The sequence below is a fragment of the Chelonoidis abingdonii genome, chromosome 17 (genome assembly GCF_003597395.2).
Source record: "Chelonoidis abingdonii isolate Lonesome George chromosome 17, CheloAbing_2.0, whole genome shotgun sequence".
In the NCBI taxonomy this organism is placed as follows: Eukaryota; Metazoa; Chordata; order Testudines; family Testudinidae; genus Chelonoidis; species Chelonoidis abingdonii.
In genome coordinates this window covers 14802470-14827457 of record NC_133785.1, presented here as the reverse complement: position 1 = coordinate 14827457, position 24988 = coordinate 14802470, and the positions used below count along the sequence as shown (strand labels likewise).

General features: G+C 39.7%; 1 protein-coding gene across 5 annotated transcripts in view; it reads left to right on the top strand.

Annotated features, from left to right (window-relative positions):
* Positions 1-24988, top strand: part of ERC2 (ELKS/RAB6-interacting/CAST family member 2) — a 903595-nt gene that overhangs the window by 432459 nt on the left and 446148 nt on the right. For all 5 annotated transcript variants that reach the window (XM_075073080.1, XM_075073079.1, XM_075073078.1 and 2 more), the window contains one exon: positions 18250-18385. In XM_075073080.1, the coding sequence (XP_074929181.1) occupies positions 18250-18385 (136 nt within the window). The remainder of the gene's footprint in view (positions 1-18249; positions 18386-24988) is intronic.

Here is a 24988-nt window from a genome sequence, read left to right as displayed (position 1 = left end):
TTAGGCATTCTTCAGGTTGGAGAACATAATCCTTTTTCTGGATTGCAAATGTGTAGTTTTTTTTTTAAATCTTGAAAGTATATAAAATTCAAATGACAGCCCAGCTAGATATTTTTGCCTATTAAAATATCTGTCTTTAATAACCTATTTTATTGTAAATCTGAATAATTTATAGTCTAGGTATTCTTGATTAATTTAGCAATTTGAGCACTAGAGTTTTCTTGAAGAAAATAAGGCTGCTTATTTCAACTGTTTTTTCTTTCTTATTTCAAAGATTTCAGTCTAAAATGGGTGTGGGTTTTCTTATCATGATGATACCTATTTCCCTAGACCAATCCATCTATGGATTTTAAGTGAATAAATAATTTCCCTGCATGTCTGAGCCATGAATGCATTCAATAACCCTCTCAACACTTCACCAAGGCATAAAGTTTATGAAAAGAGGAAAGGCTCCAGGCCTGGATTATATCCATATGGAGTTCTGACTTCACTAGGTTGCTGCCGTTACTCAAACGATGTTTCTGTCAGGGGACTGGAATCTGGGTCTGCAGAGTCTGGCATAGATGATGTCCCCATAGTGCTACCAGGAGCCCATGTAGAGCCCCAGCCAGGGAGTGCTGTAGAGAATAGTGCCACAGGAAGTGCTGTCCAAGGGACCCAAAGTGACAGTACCCTGTGGCCCTCTGATTGGCCAACCATCCTTTGTAACCCTGGAGGGTATCCCACAAAGTTGTCTGGGCAACAACACAGACTTCTAGCCTGCTGTGACCCCCAGACCTCACCTTGTCTCCTGTTCTCTGATCCTAGCTTGACCCTGACCCTAACTCTTGCCTCCTGACTTTAGCTTGGTACTACTTCTGATCTCCAGTCTGCAATCTTAGCCTGACTTTGGCCTTGACTCTTGCTTATTGACTCTAACGATTCCTCTGATCCCTGCTCATCAACTACTGTTCCTATGTGGGGACCCTAGTCCAGCTGTGACCACTAGGCCAAACTGACTACTTCCTGGTCCCTTACCAGGACAGTTGCATCCCAAAAATCTGATGCAGGGCAAAGGTTGTAGCCATTCCAAAATCAGGAAAACTCCTGGGAGATCCCATGAGCTACTGATCCATCTCTCATTTGTGTCACATGGATGCTTATGCTTATGAGACTGATTCTCATGTGCATCAATGAGGTTATTGAACCACAACTGCCCTTAGTTCAGGCTGGCTTCAGACAAGGACAGTGTACTGAAGATCAAGTAATACACCGAGCATCCAAGACTTTGAAGATCCCTTCAAAGAAGACTAGAAAGTTGGTTCATTGTAGAAATTCAGCCAGCTTAGACATCTCTGTAACAGACTCCCACAAGGATCCATTCTAGCTCCTCTCCTTTTCAACATATATACTTACGAAGTACCAACAACTAATACTGATGAGTATGTATGTATGTGTGGATGACATCTGTCTCACTGATGTGAGTAACAATCTACAAGACACTGAAGTGTCACACTTAACTTCATCAGCGGACAGTTAAATTGAGTCTAAGATGGTGAGCACGACATTCCATGTGAACAATCGCCTGGCCAATCAAGCCCTTACAGTCTGTTTTGAGGATCCTCCACTCTTTCCCCAGCCTATTGTCACTTATTTGGGAATCAAATTGGTGCAGTCTAACATACCAGTTCCATCTGGAGCACTGAAATAAAAATATCACTTCCCATGCTGTGGTGATCCAGGAGCTAGGGGAAAGCTTTTAGGGAGCAGAGGCAACTGTTTAATGAACCTCAGTGCTGGTGCTGATCTTCATTCCAGCACAATATGAGGCAGAAGCTGGCATATGCATCTAATTGATTCAGCGCTGAACACAGTCACCTATGTCATTAGTGGTTGGTGTAGCCACACATTAAAATCATAGCTCCCTTAAAACTTCAACAAGATGCCATTACCCTTAAAACTGCAAGGAGGGCTATGACAGAAGAAAACAACCAGCTACATATTCAAGGCTGACACTTCCTCCAACATTTACAAATAAGCAATGCACACTTTCTGTGTCCAGAAGAAAACACATACACCTCCAGTCCCTGGTGACTTGCTGTGACTGATTTGGTCACATTCTTTTACGGCAGCTGTTCATGAACTCATGTCCAGAGTTGCCAGCCCAATTAGTGCCAATTTCAGATGAACAGTGGCATATCAGGTTTGACAGCTCTGTCCTTGCAGAGTGGCAGCAACTCTGGGGTAGAGAAACAGGCATGGTGACAAATTTCAGAAGCCTTAGCCTTCATCCACCTGTTTGCAATCTTTGATGCATGTCCCAGGTTACGCTTAACAGGCTGCTAACTGGAATGGCAAGAGTGGCTGCCACAATGCAAAAATTTGCCCATTCTTGGCAGTGTAACTGTGGTGGGGGTGATGGGTGGGCAGCAATGCAGACAGTCAAACGTGGTGGAGGAGTGCACGATGAGAAGGTTGGAACGCTGACTGCAATCCTTTGCTACCCTGGACGAAACAGCAGTTAGATGGCTTAACAATCTAGATATAGATTTGTGATGACAGGAGTATAAAAATATTGCTAGAGCATGCATGGGTGTAATCAGGAAAGCCAAGACACAATTGGAGTTGCAGCTAGCAAGGGATGTGAAGGGTAACAAGAAGGATTTCTACAGGTATGTTAGCAACAAGAAGAAAGTCAGGGAAAATGTGGGACCCTGACTGAATGGGGAGGCAATCTAGTGACAGATGATGTGGAAAAAGCTGAAGTACGCAATGCTTTTTTTTGCCTCATTCTTCACAGACAGGGTCAGCTCCCAGACTGCTGCACTGGGCCACACAGAATGGGGAGGAGGTGAGCAGCCCTCAGTGGTGAAACAACAGATTAAGGTCTATTTAGAAAAGCTGGACATGCACAAGTTCATGGGTCCAGATCTAATGCATCCAAGGGTGCTGAGGGAGTTGGCTGATGTGATAATGGTCATTGTCCATTATCTTTGAAAATTCGTGGTGATCAAGGGAAGTCCTGGACAACTGGAAAAAGGCAAATATAGTGCCCATATTTTAAAAAGGGATGAAAAAGAACCCGGGGAACTACAGATAGCCTCACTTCAGTCCCGGGTAAAATCATGGAGCAGGTCCTCAAAGAATCCATTTTGAAGCACTTGGAGGAGAGGAAGGTGATCAGGAGCAGTCAACATGGATTCACCAAGGGAAGGTCATGCCTGACCAACCTGATTGCCTTCTGTAATGAGATAACTGGCTCTGTGGATATGGGGAAAGCAGTGAATGTGATATATCTTGACTTTAGCAAAGCTTTTGTTACAGTCTCCCACAGTATTCTTTCCAGCAGGTTAAAGAAGTATGCATTGGATGAATGGACTATAAGGTAGATAGAAAACTGGCTAGATCATTGGGCTCAATGGGTAGTGATCAATGGCTTGATGTCTAGTTGGCATCCGGTATCAAGCAGAGTGCCCCAGGGGTCAGTCCTGGGACCGGTTTTGTTCAATATCTGTATTAATGATCTGGATGATGGGATGAATTGCCCACCCTCAGCAAGTTCGCAGATGACACTAAGATGTGGAGAGAGGTAGATGTGCTGAAGGGTAGGGATAGGGTCCAGAGTGACCTAGACAAATTGGAGGATTGGGCCAAAAGAAATCTGATGAGGTTCGACAAGGACAAGTGCAGAGTCCTGCACTTAGGGTGGAAGAATCCCATGCACTGCTAGAGGCTGGGGACTGACTGGCTAAGCAGCAGTTCTGCATAAAAGGACCTGGGGATTACAGTGGACGAGAAACTGGATTTGAGTTAACACTGTGCTCTCGTTGCCAAGAAGGCCAGTGGCATATTGGGCTGTATTAGTAGGAGCATTGCCAGCAGATCTAGGGAAGTGATTATTCCCCTCTATTCGGCACTGGAGTATTGTGTCCAATTTTGGTCCCCCCACTACAGAAGGAATGTGGACAAATTGGAGAAAGTCCAGCAGAGGGCAATGAAAATGATTAGGGGGCTCGGGCACAAGACTTATGAGGAGAGGCTGAGGGAATTGGACTTATTCAGTCTGCAGAAGAAAAGAGTGAGGGGGGGATTTGATAGCAGTCTTCAACTACCTGAAGAGGGGTTCCAAAGAGGATGGAGCTAGGTTGTTCTCTGTTGTGGGAGATGACAGAACAAGGAGCAAAGGTCTCAAGTTGCAGTGGGGGGGGGTCTAGGTTGGATATTAGGAAACACTATTTCCAGTGGTGAAACACTGGAATGGGTTAGCTAGGGAGGTGGTGGAATCTCTATCGTTAGAGGTTTTTAAGACCTGGTTTGACAAAGCTCTGGCTGAGATGATTTAGTTGGTGGTGGTCCTGCTTTGAGCAGGAGATTGGACTAGATAATCTCTTGAGGTCTCTTCCAGCCCTAATATTCTATGATTCTGTGACTACAAAACAACATGTTTGTTCTTCAGGTCTGTATATTCATAGCAACAGATTTTTATGTTTCAGTAAGATTCCAAAATATGGACCTAATTTTGTTCGTCTTGAAGTCAATAGGAGTTTTCTCATTTGTCCACTGACTTCAGTGGGAGCAGGACTGAACCCTAAATCCTAAGAATTTTATGGAGCAAATGTATTTTTGTTTAACTAGTTAAAATATTTTTAAAAATAAGATACATTATTGTTAAGGTTTGATTCAATTCAAAAATCAAAATGGATTTTTTTTTAAAAAACAACACCTACATTAAAGGAAGAAATTTCCTGTTTTCTGTATATATTTTTTGTTTTTAAGGTATAAGGTCAAATCTGGATAGGCAGATATGTCCATGTGAAATCCCATAGAAGTATTTGAGCTCCATGGAATTACTCACATGCATAAAGTTATTGACATATATAGCTTTTGCAGGATCAGTCTTAAATCTTTACAGCATCTTCTATGAGGCTGATTAGTTGAACCCTGTAGATATAATAAATTCTCATACTCTATTTTTCAAGAAATATTTCTTCAGAAAAATATTTTTAAGTAGTTTCCTCAGCAAGAGTCTTCCTAAAGTACATCTTCCACAGAATTTTATTCTGGCTGTTTGATTTCTTTCTAAATTATCGTGTAGAGTTATAGGATTTTTCATCACATCTAGTTTGAGGGCATGAATACTTTAAAAATGCTTAGTTGTTTAGACTAAATTGTTATACAATTAAAATTTAACTTCTTTTGTACTAAAAACATGGTCTATCATGTTTTTGGTAAGACTGTTTCATTTTGTATTTTTATATTTTGTTCCTGTGCTAGGGACATAAAACAGAGCTTTGTTAATCCTATTTCCTATTATATATTATTCCAGACATGGAGTATTGCATGTTTTTGCTATGAAATTGGCAGTGAAGTGTAAGAGTTTCTGGTGCAATGGTGAAGTTTTTTAATTGGCTCTGACTGGTAGTCCCACTTTAATAATATTTAATGTGATGAAAGTTGTTGAAATGAGGTATTCCTTAGGGGAATATTACAAATCCTGCTCTTCCTCTTGTAGCAATATTTTGCATGTTTGCGTTTTTGAAAGTTTTTTTTTAAAAAACAAAAAAATATACTTCGTGGTATCAGATAAAGGCTATTATGAGCATGAAACATTTTTTATTTTTGGCTGACATTGCCTAGTTTTGGCTGACATTGCTTAGTTTTTGGCCAAGGTACCCAGGCATCTAATTAAAATTAGGAACTTAGCAGTGTGTTGATTTATTGTAAATATCAGAAGGCAAGTCGTTTGAGAGTTAACTATAGCTATACACTATTGTAAGATGAAGTCTGAAAGAGACTTAGCTATATCTATCTGCTGAATGGAATTTTAAAATGCTGGACTAAAGGAGTGAAATATCCTGCTGCTTGGATAGTATGTCAGCTTTTGTAATGTTCTTTTAGAAGAACAAGAAAAACGTTTAACATAAAGCGATATGGTGTTTCTGTTTTCTTTCTGTTGATCTAGGTGCAAATGTGGTCTCCATCATGGTAGTGTATGAGTGCCATTCCCTACTAAAGTTTTCTGTTTAAGGTCCAGATTGTGGCTAGCCCTAATGCGGTTGCACAGGGAAGTAATCAGTAGTAAGACCCCTCTTACACTGCTCCTTAGGGCTCCCCCAGATCTTGGCCCCAAGCATGGGGCGGGGGAGAGTAGGAGGTGTGTGCCTGGCATGTACCCTTCTCGAGCAGGTGAATGGAAGGAGTGAAGAGGAAAACAGGCTGAGCCAAGGCTCCATTCCCTGCTCCTGTGCACTGGCCAGCAGAGAGGAGCTGGACTGTGGGTGGGGCACATGATATGCTTGTAAAAAGTTGCAGAAAATTATTCTCCTTCTCCCTTTCCTTCCATGAGCAAGAGGCAACAGAGAGGAAATTTTGAGACTCTGGGGCTCCTGTAAGTTCCTCTTGGAGCAGCGTAGCAATATTCTGCCCTATTTGAAGGGCTCAGAGCAAACGTTCAGTCTAGCCCTAAAATACCAATGAGGGGATATAATTGAAAAAAGTTTAGTATTAAAAAGCCCCACGGTCAGAGAAATTAATAACTAATATGTGGACAAATGTGTCAGTTTATTCATCTTTCCTCCTTTATGCTTCTTTGAAATCCTCCTACACTGAAATGATGCTCAACAGTTTGTGTTATACCTTTATCTCATATTGGTTGTAGTATGGTTGTTATTTGGATGTAACATATTTCTTTACTGGATGGCGGAATTGGTTGCATGAAACCTGTGAGGTTGCATTGTTCTCACCTGTAAAGTCCCACATGCCTTTGTCCTTTCTTCTGTGCAGTTTAACATGTAAGATGAAAGATCAGGTGACAATAAGATCCATTCAACTTCCCATACCCATAAAAATACATTTCAGGCTTTTAAGACATTTATTTTAAACAATATTATTTTATTTCAACTCTTTCCAGAGAATTTTTCTATTTCTTATGCTTCATTGATTACTTTCTCCTGCCATCTACATAACAGATCATCTGTTTTATTCATTTCATAGTAGAGTACAATTTCAAAATGTGAAAAATGAAAAGGAACAAATATTCCTATTTATTATGCATGTATTCATGGGGAAAAATACTTAGTTAAGGTTGTTCTTTTTCTTTCTTTTTTTTTTGGGAGGGGAAGGGGGGTGGCTGCATAATGTGCTGCATCCTCCAAGACAGCTACAAATTATGTCTCCACAATTGACATAAATTTCAATGGTGAAATGGTTTGAAAGAATTATAGGAAGTTAATATAATGAAACATTAAACTACAAGTAGAGTGTTCTTGAGTATGCTGCTCCAGGAAAATTGTAAAGTTTGATCTGGAAAATACAGCATTTAAGAAATCATGTCCTGAAAACTTAACTGTGGTATGCATTAGCTGAAATAGAAAATTTCTGTAATGTCTAAACTTTTTTGCCGTTTATTTTAATTGACTAGGACCCTGATGTAATGAACCAGGGGTTGGCAACCTTTCAGAAGTGGTGTGTTAAGTCTTCATTTATTCACTCTAATGCAAGGTTTCGTGTGCCAGCAATACATTTTAACATTTTTAGAAGGTGTCTTTGTATAAGTCTATAATATATAAATAAACTATTGTTGTATGTAAAGTAAATAAGGTTTTTAAAATGTTTAAGAAGCTTCATTTAAAATTAAATTAAAATGCAGAGCCACCTGGACCGATGGCCAGGACCCGGGCAGCGTGAGTGCCATTGAAAATCAGTTCATGTGCTGCCTTTGGCACTCGTGCCATAGGCTGCCTACCCTAGTAATGAACCCTTCCCTCTTCTGCTTCTGACAGGTGTACTAGTGTAGTGTGCAAGAGCTATAATTCTAAGGGATGTTTTGGTGCCAATTCTAAATGTAAAAGGAAGACAAAGGGGTTTTTGGAGGGAGGGTGGGGGGAGTTTGCTGTGTTTTTTTTTGTTTGTTTTTTTAAGTGAAACCCTATGGAAGTTAAGTTGGTTTTATTGTAACATCTTTACCTAAAACTTAGCGATCAGTGAGAGAGTCAGAATTATTACACAGTGCAGCAAATTAAAAGCAAACTATTATTCATTACAATGAATTGAAATAGGTTTGAATAAGAAACTTATGACCACATTGTCTCACTCTACCTAATTTATATATAGCGGGCTGTATATAAATAATATGCTAAACTTCAAGTGACTTTGACGCTAAGATCACTTGGAGTTTAAGGAATATACATATAGTGTATTATCTAGGTACCACTTATCTGCTACTGATGGTTGAAGTAGTTCTTACTATTAATCTCTACTAACTTTCTCCCACAAAGTTAGTTCCTTTGTTTCTTAATGTCTCTGTGATACTACTGCATTGTTAGAAGCTACAGTGACTGCCTGGATTCACTCACTATTGCCAAGCCTGGGAAGCCAACCAGTAATCGTTTATCATACTAGCCTGTAGCACTCCTCTGCATATCATACAAATTCACGGAAAGAAAATTACCAGCAAGGATTGTGCTGCTTGTAGAATTAATGTTATTGAATGAACAAGCAGGTATCTGATGAGGCTGCTGGTATAATGATCAAGTATTAGCTTTAACATCACATACTGAAGCAGGATTCCAGCAAAAACTCAAGACGGGGACAACTTTCATAGACTTATCTGCTGTCTACAGAACTGTATGAAGGAATGGCCAGCAAAAGCCAGCAAAATTATCCTATGAAATGCATTGATAAAATTCTTCATGAAGTTTTGACCAACTGTAGGTTTTGCATTCTCCTTGGTGACCAGGTCAGCAGGTCATGCACTCTCAGCAATGGCCTACCACAGGGATCAGTCCTAGCACCAGTCCTGTTTACTATATACACCAGTGACCTTCCCCAAAGATCATCATGGAAATTTGTCTATGCTAATAATGCTGCTCTGACTACACAGGCAATGGATTTACCTGCAACAGAACAAATTCTAACCAAGACCCTTAAAACCATGGAAGAATATTTCATTTATTAGCAGTTAAAACCGTACCCTATGAAGACTAATGTGTCAGCATTTCATCTAAAAAATGGAAAGCCTAGAGGGGAACTGCACAGGGACTTTTGTAGTGAGTCTTGGTGTGTGACATTAGGCTGAAGCTTCACATGCCATCAGCACCTGAAAATGATCCATGACAGAATAAAGATGCACATAAATCTCATCCAGAAACTGGCAGGAATACTAGCATGCAAAACTTTCAGAGATCTCTTCACTGGCCCCTGACTGCTCTACTATAGAATGCTGCTCCCTCATCTGAACACATACATCACTTGTTAATTCTCAACATAACACAGTCATTCAGATCGTTATGTGCACAGTAAAATCAACATCACACCTGTGGTACACATCTGTCCATCCCAAATTTGTTATGACGTGAGAATCCTTCGGGAGTGCGATTGTATTCGAGGGAATGAGGATCATCCAGTACATTAAAATATATACTTAATAATATACTGAGATTTCCAATCCAAAAGATCCTTTTGGCTTGCAATGCAAGAGCTCAAATACTTGGACTCCTGCCAAAGATAAGCGGTGAGCAAGGTGGAAGGATGCTAACGTCCACAACAAACATCACAACAAGGACCCAACCAAAGAGCCAAATGGCTTTTCACTTCCACTTTGAATCACATCCACACTCCTCAGATATGGCACCACATCCACACAGGCCAGATGTGCTGATCTCCTCTATAAATGGGGACTGAGGGTTTGTCTATGCAAACATTTAGTTCATGGCAAGCTGATGTGTGAATCTATGCCACACAAGCCTGTCATGCTCCATCTGCTGCCTCCTGACATTCATTAATAGTTTGTTAATGTGCTTAAATCTAGTCCTCTTTGAAACAGGATTAGAGCTTGTTATCATTTGCTGTTCTATGTTGTACACTACAGGAAAGAAGCTGGCATAGGAAGTACTGGATGCGAAGGGTGATGACAAGAAGCAGGTAGTTCAGTCAGAAAATACAACCCCCTGTATAGGGGCCAAATGTAAATTAGTTTATCATTGACTCTGCATTATGTTTGAAAACCATTTTTCATTGGAAGGATGCACCATAACGTCTAATCATACTAAACTGAATAATGCTCTGCTTAAATTCAGTTGAACACCACATCAAACTGTTAGGCCAGAAAGAGACATTTCACAGTGTGTGCGCCCTTTTTCCATGCAGAAATGGTTATATACTTATGATCTACCCCAGGGGTGGGCAAACATTTTGGCCTGAGGGCCACATTGGGGGTGCAAAACTGTGTGGAGGGCCAGGTAGGGAAGACTGTGCCTCCCCAAGCAGCCTGACCCCATCCCCTATCCACCCCCTCCCATTTCCTGCCCCCTGACTCTCCCCCTCAGAACCCGCAGCCCATCTACCCCCCCCTGCTCCTTGTCCCCCTAAACTCCCCCTCCCGGGACCCTCTGCCCCTAACCGTCCCCTGGGACCTCACCCCCTATTTAACCCCCAGCTCCCATTTCTCCCCTGACTGCCCCGATCCCATATTTTCCAATCCCCGCCCCCTGAACAGGCCCCCCAGGACTATCAGGCTTAATCCAACCCCCCATTTCGCCCGTCCCTGACTTTGCCGCCCCCAAATCTCCTCCCATCAACAGCCCGCTGCTCCCTGGCCTTATCCAAATCGCCCCCTGTTCCCTGACTCCCCCCCAGAACCCCCCACCTCTTATCCAACCCCCCAGCCCTGGGTACCTTACCATGCTGCTCAGAGCAGCACGTCTGGCAACTGCGCCACCCGGCAGAAGTGTGCCACTCTGTTGGCCAGAGCGCTGCCCGTGTGGCGGCATGGCTATGGGGGAGGGGGATCAGCAGGGGGAGGGGCTGGGGGCTAGCCTCCCTGGCCAGAAGCTTAAGGGCCGGGCAGGATGGTCCCACAGGCTGGATGTGGCCTGTGGGCTGTAGTTTGGCCGTCTCCAATCTACCCTATATTAACCCTTGTGAGTGGGCTGATTTTCATTTGGATTTGCATGATACTTCTAACATATGGATTGGCATATGATTATAAAAATAGAAAGGATTTCACCCAGTGCTGAAGGTATTTTAGTAAATAATAGAGAACTGTGTGTTTAAACCCATTTTGTTGTTTATATCTAAGAATCAGCTTCAAACTGATACACAAGGTTTTTATTCCTCCCCCCTCCTCCCAACAATCTGGCAGTATAACCCGGATGGAAATATCTCGGCTATTTCTTAGCACTAATTGTTACTGATTATTTGTTGACACATACTGTTATGTATTTCCTAGCATTAACATTTCCTTACACATTAGTGTGATAAAAGACAGTGTTTAAACTAAATTCCTAAATCTGTTGTAGTGGACCTGATGACCCAGGTAGTGGTAGTGGTTCTCACCATCATCTGGTGTATTTCTTGTTCCTCACTCTCAAATCAAATTGAATTGACTTAAAGATGATGCTGCATCTCCAGCAGGAGGCTGTTGTAGTATGATATTGGTGGCCTCTTGCGGCTGGGAAGAAAGTATTTCTCTGTTCAGAACCTTTACTCCTGTCAACTTGCAGGGACATATCTAAAGGAGAGAGTGTCTATAATAGTCCGTCTGGGAGCTGGTCAGAGGTGCTCGAATAATTTGTATATGGGGGTGCTGATAGACATTGAACCAAACTTTAAACACTTTAAACCACTTCAAGCCAGCACCCCTAGTTCCAGCACCTATGGAGCTGGGTTTATAACAGTGGTTCTCAAACTTTTGCACTGGTGACCCCTTTCAGATAGCAAGCCTCTGAGTGCGACCCCCCCCCACTTTATAAATTAAAAAGACTCTTTTATATATGTAACACCATTATAATGCTGGAGGCAAAGCAGGGTTTAGGGTGGAGGCTGACAGCTCGTGACCCCATGAAGGGGCCCAACCCCCAGCTTGAGAACCCCTGGTTTATACTATGTCATAGAGGAGTGTTCCTCATCTGGGTATGAGATAAGATTCCCCCGCTCTCGAATATCCTCTAAGTCTTTAATGAAGATACAAACAAAAGCCTCCAACTCTCCAGTGCCCCCAAAATCTCAGCTCCTGATTATTTGTCTCAGCCTGGGGGAGTTCAGTTTGTCATACTCCAGTTACTGTTTTGTGTAACTCAAAACATGATTGAATTAACCAAAGGGTGATTTAAACAGGAAAATTTTTGATTGTGTTGTGTAACTGAGCTGAGAAAATAAATTGCTGCGAAAAGGGTTGTGCTTTTTAATATATACAACATGGAACGTTGGCAAGCATACGCTTTTCTTGCAAATTCTATTTTCTGGTCTTAGAAATTGAGTATAAAAGACACCGGTGGTAAATGGGCCTTGAGTCATGTTACCTTATCCATGTGTCTCTGTTAATCATCTAAATCCAACAATATAGCACAAGTTTAGTACTACTGTACAGTGCATCTGTCTTTCCAAATGTATTCATTTTTTGGCTTTATCTTTGTCTTTTTTTAAAATTTGTCTGCTGTTTTTATTCTTATAGTTCTGTTTTATCCTTATTTATTTTTCATTAATGGATACTATCCTGTCTTAGTCTTGAACTGTTTTCTGTATGCGTATATCTTTGATTTCTTAAATATGTTTTGAAAATTACAGGAAGATGAGCTAAATTCATAGTTAATTCTTAACAAATTTCAGATAAGAAATAAAACAAATAGAGAAAACATACATGTCGTAGTACTGAAGCAAGCTACATCAAATTTACCAGTTTGCTAAAAAAGTGGTCACATTGGAGCTGAGGGTTTCAGAAAAGGAAATGAATAGGGAAATTGCACAGCACACTTGTTGCTTTTAGTTCACTGAGTGCCTTGTTTTATTTCAGAGTTCTGTTCCCCATTTTCGTAAATATCACTGTTGTTAAGTTTGAAGCTGTTAAGCTCTCACCTTCCATTCTGAAGCTCCCTTGGTGAAAACCTAACATTCCTGTACCATTACTTAATCTGTATCAAGTTCTCTGATACCCTGGATAGCAATTTAGTTGGCTATCCTATAAAAGTGAAGGGTATTGAGCTTCCCAATAGCCGGTCTAAATTGAGCAGCATTTAGGTCATGATAGCTTCCGTTTCCATTTAATGTAATAAGTTAGTCTTCCAACTGAGAGACATTAAGGAGGGCTGGAAACATTGCAAAGCTGACGGAATGGTCATAAAATATATTAATGCATCTCCACAGACAGTTTCATCAACAACAGCAATAGTTTGTGTAAAAAAAAAAACTTTGTTCTCCTGCAAGCATTGGTGAAAGCAGGGTCGTCACAGATCATTGCTCCATACACTAAAAAGATAAAGAAAACTAACACCACAAACACAGAGTTCTTTCTTTCTGGGTCAGTCTCTAAAAATAAAACTTCTCTTGTTTTTATTATTTTGCTTCCAGATATTATCATGAAAACCCTTTGATAAAAGCGATTGTGTTGGAAATAATTATATTGAAGGACTTAAATCACTGAAAGTTCAAATACCAACTCATGTGTTTAGCTTTAGGGGAATTTCAGTTTGTCAAAAATGATCACAAAACATATGAAAATACTGTATTCTAAAAGGCCAATTATCCAGTTGTTAGTAAGCAAATTTACATGTGCATATCTGTGTGTGATATTTTGGTACATGCACATCTGCATTTTAAATTGAAAGATTCTAAGGCCTGTGCACCAGATCTTTCTGTTGGATTGCAGCTTTATTTGAAATGCACTCACTGGGGCAGGAAATGAGTCTTTGTCTCATTAAGTTGGGTGCATGCTCAGCCAAATTGTGAGCTAGATCGTAACCTTACGATCTGACCTCACTGAAGGGTGATGCATAGTCCAGTGCCCCAGAAGAATACTGGAGAATTAATTGGGAATCAGAGTCACAATCCTCCCCTGCTCTCTCCTTCTTCTGGAGAGAAGTTATTTTAGCTCTTTTTGTAGCAGCTTCTTCCCCTGTTGTATCCCAGCTAACTACTCTGGCTGGCTAGTGGAGGGTGGGGAGAGAGCAGAGGAGCATTAACATTTCCTTACATATTACAGTATGATAAAAGACAGTGTTTAAACTAAATTCCTAAATCTGTTGTAGTGGACCTGATGACCCAGGTAGTGGTAGTGGTTCTCACCACCCCTCCACATGGCTCCACCCCTTCCTCACCCACTTGCTCACATCAAGGAGTGTCAGGCAAATAGCTCTTGTTCTCTCTCTCTCTCTCTCTCTCTCCCCACTGCAGCTGGAATCACAGTCTCAGAAGTTATGAGTGGGAGGTAGGAGGGGGGTCTTATTCCCTATTCCTTATCTGTACCGCAGAGTAAGGGTTGTGTCAATCTTGCCCACTGAGGGTGACCTCACTTTGTGAGCAGTCCAGCTAATGTAACACCACTGAGTGAAAGTAGAGTGGCAGAATTGGCCCTCAGTGAGAGAGGATTATACAGAAGCTAGTCCTCACTGGGTAAGTCTAAACGGCAATTAAAAACATACAGCTGGCCCATGCCAACTGTTTTAGGCTTGCAGGGCTCAGGCTAAGGGGCTGTTTAATTGGGTTAGAGACATTCGGGCTCAGGCTGCAGCCCGAACTCTGGGAACCTCCTACTTTCTGGGGTCCTAGGGCCCAAGCCTGAACGTCTACATCACAGTTAAACACCCCCTTAGCCTAAGCCTATGAGCCTGAGTCAGTTGACACAGGCCAGCAATGGATTTTAACTTCAGTGTAAATACGCCCAGTGAGGTCTCAATCCAGCAAAGAGTGTGATTAGTCCAATTAATGTCATTGGGATTACTAACATGCTTAAAGTTGCACATCTGCTTAAGCACTTTGTTGAATAGGGATGGGAGTGCACAAGAGATAGCATTCTGGAGACTTCTAGCAATATAGTTTAAAATTATATTTCTTTTTTCTTTAAAAAAATATTTAAACAAATATACAAAATATCCACGATCTAGGAGAGTCTCTCAAAACCTTTCTCAAGAAACAGTTAGTTGTGCATTTTAAGTACCCAGTAGTCAAGGAATCTCAGTGGGGTTCCCCTTGCAACCTTAACTCTATTTTGTGTATTCATATTAGGATGCAATATTTACTGTGAGCTCTGAGATTACCGTACTAATGCTATGCAAATATACTGACCTTTACTGCTAAACATCCACCATCCACTTGTCTGGTTATATGTTGCCTCTTATCATAACCTTATACAGTGAGCTGTCCGGAGTATGGCTTGCTTTGATTTGTTTGTATGGTGCCTAGCTCAGTTGAGCCCTAATCCCTGACTGGGGGGATGTAGGCACTACTACAATACAAATAATAATACTCACATGATCAAAAACTCTTTCTTAAATAATACATTATAACTTCCATACATATTTTTCTACAGCCTTTGTAAAGTGTCTCTTTCACACAGTGAATGAGGCAGAGCTCTGCATATCAGCTTTGCATACTTACATTTGTATGAAGTTCAGCAGTTCTCTTACTGCCATATACTATGTAGTAGTCAATAACAGAAGATGCTACGTTGTCTAAAATTCTACAAACATTTGTATGTTCTACTGTATAATCTGAGAAATAGCATGTGATGATGTAATACTGCCACCATCTTCTCATCTTCCCTCCATCTCTCACAGGATCAGGACAGAATGAAGGCAGACACAGGGATGGATTTAAGTGGCAGGCTGTAACTTTATTAACTTAACATGGGGAGATGTGCTGTATGTCCCACAGCTCTCATGTACCAGGCATTGAAGTGATTTCGGTGCAGGGGTTACAGGACTCCCAACATACGACTCATAACTTAGGATAGACCATTCTCAGCCTACCTCTAGAATTCAGCTCACTTCTAAATCCTCTCACCCTCCCTCCTGCAAAGGAGTAGAAGGAGGGTACAAAAGGAGTCTGTGAAGACTTCAGGCTCTCTCTTTCCACAGACATAAGGTCTACCAGTGAAACCCAAGTCTCTTATTATCTTCAGAAGCTGTCCCTTTTGGCTTTTATTGGCACTGGATACAAGTCATTCCACTCTGCACTCTAACCAAAACCAATCACCAAGGAACAAACTATTATTTGTTGGCATCCATCATTATATAGAGAGGGAGAAACCCTGAGTAATGATCTGTGAAGGATAATCTTCCAGTTTCTTACTCTGCCATCTTAACTTCTAACTGATGTAATATAAAGCACTCTGGAAATATATAGAAATTACATTGTGTGAAAGAACATTGCATTGCTACGGATTTAGCAGGAGGTCTTCCCCACTACTGGAAGGGAGAAATGGAACATGTCAAAAAGGAAGGAAATAAATATGCTCTGAGTCCTGTTTCAGTCATTATTAGTTTCTTGGACATCAGTGCCCATGCCTTCAACAATATTCAAGAGATAGTCATGTAATCTGGTTGCTACTGCGTGATCTCAGAATATATGAGATTGCCCAACAAAAGTGATCTTGGGCCTCATTTTTCATTGCCCTGTACCTTGTGTAGTCCTTTACTCCAGTGCAAAGTAAAAGTAAAATGCTATCAAATCATGATGTTAGCCTTTTACGCTCATTTTTTACTGTTGCAAATGGCTAAGTAAGGTGCTGAAAACAACAAAGAATCAGGCCTTTTTTAGTTTTGCTCAGTGGAAAAATAGAGGTTTCAGTTCTTTTGTCTACCAAATTTCTTTTCAGAATACCGAAGCCCTTCTTCAGCCTTTGTGGCTGGACTGAGATATGGGGAAGATTCATTTAATTTTATAGTACTTGCAGTAAGCAGAGTTCTATATCTCTGATCAGACAGCATTGTTCCCTGAAACTTTATAAGGATTTTCCTAGTAGAAATACAGTAGGCTATTTTCAAGTACTGTTAGTTTTTAATTTAACTGCTTTTATAAATTCTTACTCTTACATAGTTACTGGTGATTTTTCTATTAATAATAATAGTCTATCTGCTGTATAATGGTGCTGTACTTACAAATATGTTCTATGCCATTCTTTTCTAATGTGTTTTCCTTGAGATTCACATGAAAGTTTGTAGTGTAAATGATAAATGGCAGGAGCCATCGTGGGAAGTAGGTGGCCCTGTCAGTAGAAAAAACAATTAAAATTATAAAACATGGCCCAATTGTTGCAGTATCCTAATATCTGTGCAGCAAATGTACATTGTAACTAGATCTTTTCTTTCTTAAAGTGTCCACTTCAGAAGCAACTGGGGAATTTCCTTATAGGCACTGGAAAATATCCCCTTCATTTGGCAAAAAAGGATTAGCCTGTAGATCTGATTAGGAATTTGCACATGACTTTATTATTATATAGATAAAAAGAAGCAAATTCCTCAGAATCAAAAGAAAGTCAAAAAAAATAATATCTAGTAACCCAAGCAGGAAGAAAATGCTGCTCTAAGGATTTTGTTAGAGCTTGACATGACAGTTGCTGATGATGTAGGATAAATGGCAAAAAAGGTGTTTTACCCCATTCATCCAGGGAAATATTCTAAGTACAAGAAGCAGGAGAATTCTTAATATTTTAATAAATAGGATTCATAGTGAAGTATGAGTCAACTTTGAAACAATTTATTATAATTTTTATCTTAAGGTGAGCTCAGTCTTAACAAAATATAATGTTTAATTCTGAAAATTAATAAAATAATTAGAAAATATTTCTAATTTCATGAATGCTAGCTGGGAATTGATTTATTTACTTAATTCCTTTGTAGAAATCAGAATTATGTTATTTAAAAACATAAGGCTCCTCTGGTTTACATCTTTTTCCCCCAAAAGCCACTCCTAAATGAACTGTAAAAATATGAATGTGCCGCATACTTCAGCAAACAGCACAGCTGGAACATTCAGTATTCTTGACCTATTATTTCCCTGGTATTAATAATTAAATATTACTGCAAGGCCCAATCCTGTAATCCTTATTAAGGCAAAACTGTCTGTGAAGCCAATGCCTTTGTGAATACTGCAGGGTCAGGCCCATTGTCAGAAACTATTCTTTTTGAAGCAGGCAGCTTCATAACAAACACATTCAGCCAAACATACAACAGACTCTTTGAAAATATTATCTCTACTATGTTGTGTGACAGCAATATCGTGAGATTATACATCTTTTTTTAAGCATAAAGAGCGTTTGGAATATGTATTGTGAGAAGGTTTCAAAGATGAAAATAGTCTATGGGCCAGAATATTTGTTTTATCATTGGAAATTTCTTTTCATCTAGACCATTTTGATGTATCATTTTAAAAACAGGATAAAATGTTATGTTTCAAACCTGGCATATGGTGATAAGTCATATTCACAAGTTTAAATTGTAGCAAGAGATACATGATTGTAACCATCAGCATTAACGGGCATATGCATACAATTCTTAGACATGTGAAAGATCAAAACAAGAAAGTGGCCAATCTGAAGCACAGTCAACAAATGGAAAAAAAGAAGAATGTTCAGTTGCTGGAAGAAGTTCGTAGGCGAGAAGACAATATGACAGACAACTCTCAGCACTTGCAGGTGAGCTGATATATTAATTCATAATTGTATGCTGGTTTATTAATTACATTTTAAAACTGCCAGTAAAAGTGTTTTCCAATTTGTGTGTTGTTTCAAAGATGCATAATGTGTCTAAACCTGAACACAGTGATCACTCAACTCCCATCAGAGGAGGCATTCATTACCTCACAAGATTAGGTCCAATATGTGCTAGAAGGGGATCTTCCATGTAATGCAGAATACGAAGACTCCGAATGAGAATTTGCTAAATACATTCAATATTAATCATAGATATGAAATGCTGACGTCTTGATTTGAATTGAGAATTTTAAATCTGTATAATATAGCCATACATTTCTCTCTTCCATTCATTTCACTTGCACTCCTTGGACCAAATTCTGCACCCAATTATACCTATGTGACCCGACTTATGTATAAGTAATTTGGAGGAATGCTGAATGGAATGTATTGGTCTTCTCTTCAGTGTAACATCATTTTCCCTTAGTGAAAATGAAAGAAGGATATTCCATTTCCATTTTCTGACTTATCTCAGAATGAAAGGAATGCGAACGTATTTTTTGTTTTATGTGTTTTTCTCTGTAAAATAATTATAGAAGGTTAAGCATTATATTATTCTTACATATACATATAAACATTCAAAGATTTAAAAAACAATATCACAAGGAAAAACCAGACCCTTCATGAACCAACAGCTCCTCATTTTTAAAGACAAGTTGGTTTCAGAAGAGTTTGTACAATTAATGGATCATCAAAATTCAGGGATAAAGACTCTGCAAGATAATCAGCTGATACAATTCAGTAGTACAATGTGTACAGAAGAAGTTATATTGTAGCAGAGACTAACACATAATTTTGATACCCGCATTGTTATTATTTAGCTTTCTCTGACAATTGACTAAAAATAACCTCTGATCAAAAGTATCTAATATTACAAAATTCTGTGAACCACCTAGGGGTACCTGGAATCGGTATGTATAGGTAAAGTTTAAGTTACAGTACGCCAGGTGCTTGTTTGCTTGATCCGGTGGTATAATGGCCCACTGAATGGTTTGTAATGGATGAAATTTGGCCTGCATGTGGTTTGTACTGTATTGTGTTTCCAGTGTGTCTGTGTGGAATATGGAGAATTTAACACCACTATTTGCTACCCAGTGTTGGTTCTACCGCTGCTAGGTATGTAAGAAGCAGATATAGGAGATTATATATCATCCAGGTTCTTGGATATTATATAAATTGAAGTGTTGTATACTGCACTGCACTGTACTATACTATCTGGGTTTTTAACAAAAGAAATCTTGACGTTTATGTAGGCTTACCATAGACCATGTAATTTATAAGGATAAAATTAGATTTCTATTGTGCAGAATTACCATTTAGAACACTGAATTAGTTTTTAGAAATTAATTTATCCCGGTAAACAGAATCTGATTTAACAGCCTGAAAGCGCTTTATTTTTGCCATTGATAATTCAGAAGGCTGTTGTGGTGGAAACATCCACTAAAAGATAGTTTCAGAACTCTCTTTCTGAGTCTTTGATGTGGTACCCTCAGAGAATACCATGTGGAGCTTTCATGTCTCTCTCATTTTATCTTCTTATGTATAATTATAATGTGCCCATCAAATAGTACCAGGGTGATACCTTGGCTGAATTTTCAAAGAATAAATTCTGCATTGGATATATCCCTCTTCTGCAACTCAGTTGCTATCAAACATTTGCCAGTAATTAATTATGAAAATGTTAAATAATTAAGAACAATTATTTTAATATTAATATTCTTTATATTCATTAAATTAATTTTTCATTTAAAATCTATATTTTAGATGTCTACATGAAGCAGAAATAAATGTCAGCTATGTGTTAATTCCTGTATAATAGAACAAACTTACCTTGAGAAGGAATGCACAAGCTGTGATTATCTTTATCAGGAAATTCAAAGATATGTTGTTTCTGTCCTGGGTGTGTTTACAACCTTTGGATGCTCATTTCTGTAAATAGCAATATACCCAGTAATAGTATATCTGGCATATTGTAGGTAAAAAGAGGGGAAGTCTGATACAATTGTTCAGAAAAACTGAATGACTTCTTCCTAAATGGAAAGTGCTTTAACTTTCTCTAACATGAGGGCCTCATTCACATGGGACAGTGACCCACAGGTTAAAGAGGCATGAAAAGATCCAACAAAACAAAAGAAGAGGTTAATCTCTCTTAGATCTGGCTTTGGCACTGGTCCTTGAAAGTTACCTCACTGTTGGTAGCTTGATTTCTGAACCACTAGGTGCCTTCTGACTTCACTGAAAGTTGAACGTTCTGAGCATCTTGAAGGAGATGCTCAACACTTTGCAAGATATAATGTAATGTGAGTAAAAGTCAGTGGTACCAAATCTTTATTTATACCTTGGGAATTGACATTATGGGGCATCTTGATCAGAGTAGTATCCATGATGTAGAGTTAGCCTCTGCATGGCCCTAAGTGCACGTGTAAAGGGTCAGGGTACAATGAGCTTCCATCTCCCTTTGGGCAGTTGCAGTCTCTGCTTTCAGGAGGACTGCTGGACTGTTCCTTCTCTGCTCCCTTAGAAGTGAAAAAGAGGTGGGGCCACAGCTTTACCCCTTCCCACCACAAAGCACTAGCCAGCAGATCTAGCTGACTGCACAAGGCTTACTGATATCCTGAACCACCACAAAGGCCATAGAAGCTGGCCCACAGCCTCTGTGTGCCTGAAGCTCCGGGACAGACTCTGCTGCAGAATGCTTATCAGTGCTTTCTCTGGGAAGAGGCCACTCAACACTGCTTCTTACTGTGGCACAATCTAACCCATAAGTAAGGTGATCAGGGTCAGTGCTAGTGTTGTGTTCTGTTTCAATGAAATCCAAGTTTTATCCTGGTTTTACTAGTTCCCATTGCTGACTGGCCATCTGGATAACTTTTCCTCACTCCTTGCTCTGACTTCTTTCTGTCCACTCCCTGTTGATGTCTGTTGTGCTTTCACTGGACTGGATGTATTCTCCCTCTGCTGTCTGCTTCCTTAGTGAATTAGACTGGCTCTCATTCCATTGATTAGGGGTGCAAAGCAGGTTGGATTAAAGGGCAAGTGTTCAAAAGCAGGTAAGTGAGGAATAGAGAGCTCATGGAAACCAATGTCAGATGTAAAAGAAATCTGTGAAATGGACATCTTTTGGAAATACAAATGGCTATGTTTATAGAAAAGACTAGACTGACGCAGAGTGCTGGCACTAGCTCAGAGGTGATTTTGATTGACATCTGAGGCATCTGACTGATGGTGATTTTGACTTAAAACTTTAGCACCTGGTCATATTAAATAATTTAATTTATTTGGCATAATATAAATACTCCTGCAAATTTAGTTACAAAGAATCTGGCTGGAGGGATGCAGTACAGCTGCTTTCTGCAGGTCTCTGAGCTTTTGACTACATTTCTGAGCATACTGAATTTCTACTGTGTTCGGCTGTTGCTTTCTAATATCTCTGTTCTAAATGATACATCTTGTAAATTAATTAGATTATAATGAGGTAACTTGTGCCCACTTATTTTCTCTCCCAATGAGGAATTAGCCCACTGCTGGAACATGGATATTTATCAGTTGGAAGGTATGATAATGCTTTATATCAGTAGATAGAATTTCAACCTGTGTGGCTTCTGCTTAAATCCTTTATAGTGAATTTATAGATGTGATTTTAGTGTTGTCCCAACTAACAACCAGATAAAATGGAAAACACAGTCAATCTTTATATTAAGGTTCCATTTATAAATAGTATATAAATGGTTAATAAATTATTAATGGATGTTTTAATACATGGCGAATCAATTCTTATACATTACTATAGAGTCCAATAGCTCAATATGTTGTTTTATTCATGTGGCTTATATCCATCTGTAACACCTTCTATTGGATGTGCTTATAACACATACTACTCATGTCTGTTATATGCTTATAACATCTGTTAATAATTTATTAATCTTTTATAAACCATTTATAAATGCAACCTTAATGTAAAGAGTGACCTAAAATTCTTTGACCAAGTATAATAGATTCTTGATAATATGTGAGGCCATAGCCAGCTGGCTGTGGCTCCAAGGGTCTAATATGTCAGTTCAGGAAATAGCCTGTGCTGGAGCACAATGTAGCTCTGGCCAGATCCCCTTTCTCCCCAGGCAGGGCTCCTACACTGGGAGCTGGGAAGGAGTTGGTGTGGGAGACCATAGAGCTGGCTCAAGGTACTTGGAGATTTCCCTACGGCAGTGGTTCTCCAGCGGTGGCACATATACCTCTGGAGGTCTGCAGAGGTCTTCCAGGGCGTACATCAGCTCATCTTGATATTTGCCTAGTTTTATGACAGGCTGCATAAAAACCACTAGCGAAGTCAATACAAACAAAAATTTCATACAGACAATGACTTGTTTATACTGCTCGTATTCCAAATGATTTATTTTATAATTATATGGTAAAAATTAGATATAAAGCAATTTTTCAGTAATAGTTTCTTGTGAAACTTTTGTATTTTTATATCTGGTTTTGTAAGCAAGTAGTTTTTAAGTGAGGTATAACTTGGGGTTACGCAAGACAAATCAGACTCCTGAAAGGGGTACAGTAGTCTGGAAAGGTTGAGAGCCACTGCCCTAGGGGAAACCCAAGGAAATCAGTTAGCTGGGTTTCCATCTAGTTTACACAGCTGGAGCAGGGACAGAAGTTCTGTCCCTAAGTCTGCAACTGCTTATTTGCTATGTGACAGGTCTCAAGAAATTCAGAAGTCAGTAATTTCTGTGAAACCTCAGCCTCACATCAACATCAGTTTCTTCCTGAAACTTATAGGTCTCATGGCATCCTGTGCACATACAATACTTTTCACTTGGCTCAGGATGAGGCACCTTCAAAGCTGGTTATCTTTTTTTGGCTTGACAATCTCCAGACTTTAGTGATCATGTCTCAGAAGATTCTAGACCCCTGTTGTGGTAGACGGTGCCCGAGGATGTCTGCTGAGGGAATTCACTTCAGTCTCCCTTAGCTGTCAGCTTAAACTGTGATTGATGCTTCAGGCATAACTTTAGGGTCATATTTGGATTGCTATAAAATTTAGGGGCCTTCAGAAATATGAGGAGGCCTGACTTCAGAATAATGTCTTGGAAATTAAGGTTACTTATATGGTTTTCTGAGCTTTCCTTCCACAAATCAAGGGCAGATCTGTGTGAATCCTGAGACACTCCAGGTAGACACTGACACATATTACAGAAATAGTAAGAGAGGGAGGAGCTGCCCTTGTCCATTTTGTCAAGAAGCTGTGTGACTTTGAGACTGATGTATCAGGCATCCCCTTTCTTCCCTGGTTCTTCATCTGTCTTCCAAGCAGATGACTTGAGCAGAAATTATAGTGGTCAACATGCATGGCCACTCAAACACTTCGTGGTGACTCCAGTCTTTCATGGAGAGGGACTTCTTAAATACTTCTTTTTACAGCAAGTTGGAACAAGAAATATACTTGTTTTGGTATACAGGATAACAGGGATGCTGGTTTTCTGACTGGTAAAGGAAGTTGTATGCATTCCTTCCTCTACCAGTGGTATTATAATATTGATAAACGGGAAAAGAATTGTGCTGGATTTGGGGGTGTAGCTCTGTATTTTTCTTTTTATTGAACGTTTGGTTGCATGAGGGTCATGACATCAATGCCAAAAGTAAATAGACCCCTAAGAAAACTTGAAAGTGGATATAATCTGTGTGAAGGACTGCAGCTACTACTGTTGGTAAGTACCCTCTCTTTCTCTTTAAAAAACCAGTAATTCCTGCTACATTTTAAACTTTATTTTAGACTAAATTATGGAGTTTATTGTGGCTATGGGATCAACAGGTGGCTATCAATACACAGTTTTTTCAGTTGTGAAATTAAGCATTCAAAGAAGAAAGATTTTTACTCCTCTTACTATAAAGCCAAAGATTTGTTTACATTTTGAAGACAAAATATTATCGAAACATGCATAGATATCTGAGGTCATTATATCTGTTTATGATATTTTTTTTTAATTTGCAGTCCAAAGGCTTGTTTAATTTGAGTATTTCAGGCTTCTCCCTGGCCCTCAAAAATCTTTGGTTCAGTTTTAGGTTTTTGCAGCTTTCCACAGAACTTCTCAAATATATGTTTTCTGTGTGGATTCCAAGCTGTATACCTGTCTGTAAAAAGTTTGAAAAAACCTCAACTATTTATCTTTCTGTAGTTCTCCTTTTTCTTTTATTACAGAACAAGCTTTCATGCTATATTGTCTAGATATCAGAATAACTCGCCAACATGTGTTATGACTTCTTACTTTCAGCAAATTAATTTGTTTGTTAATAAATATTGAGTTTCCAATTCTCTCAATAAGAATAAAATGAAGTTTGTAAGGCAACATCCAGTTCTTCTTCGAGTGCTTGCTCATATCCATTCCAAGTAGGTGTGCACGCGCCGCATGCACGTTCGTCGGAAGAATTTTCCCCTAGCAACACCCGGCGGGTCGGCAGGCGCCCCCTGGCGTGGCGCCTTTGCGGCACCGTATATATGCCCCTGCCGACTCGGCCGTTCCTCAGTTCCTTCTTACTGCCCGTGTCGGT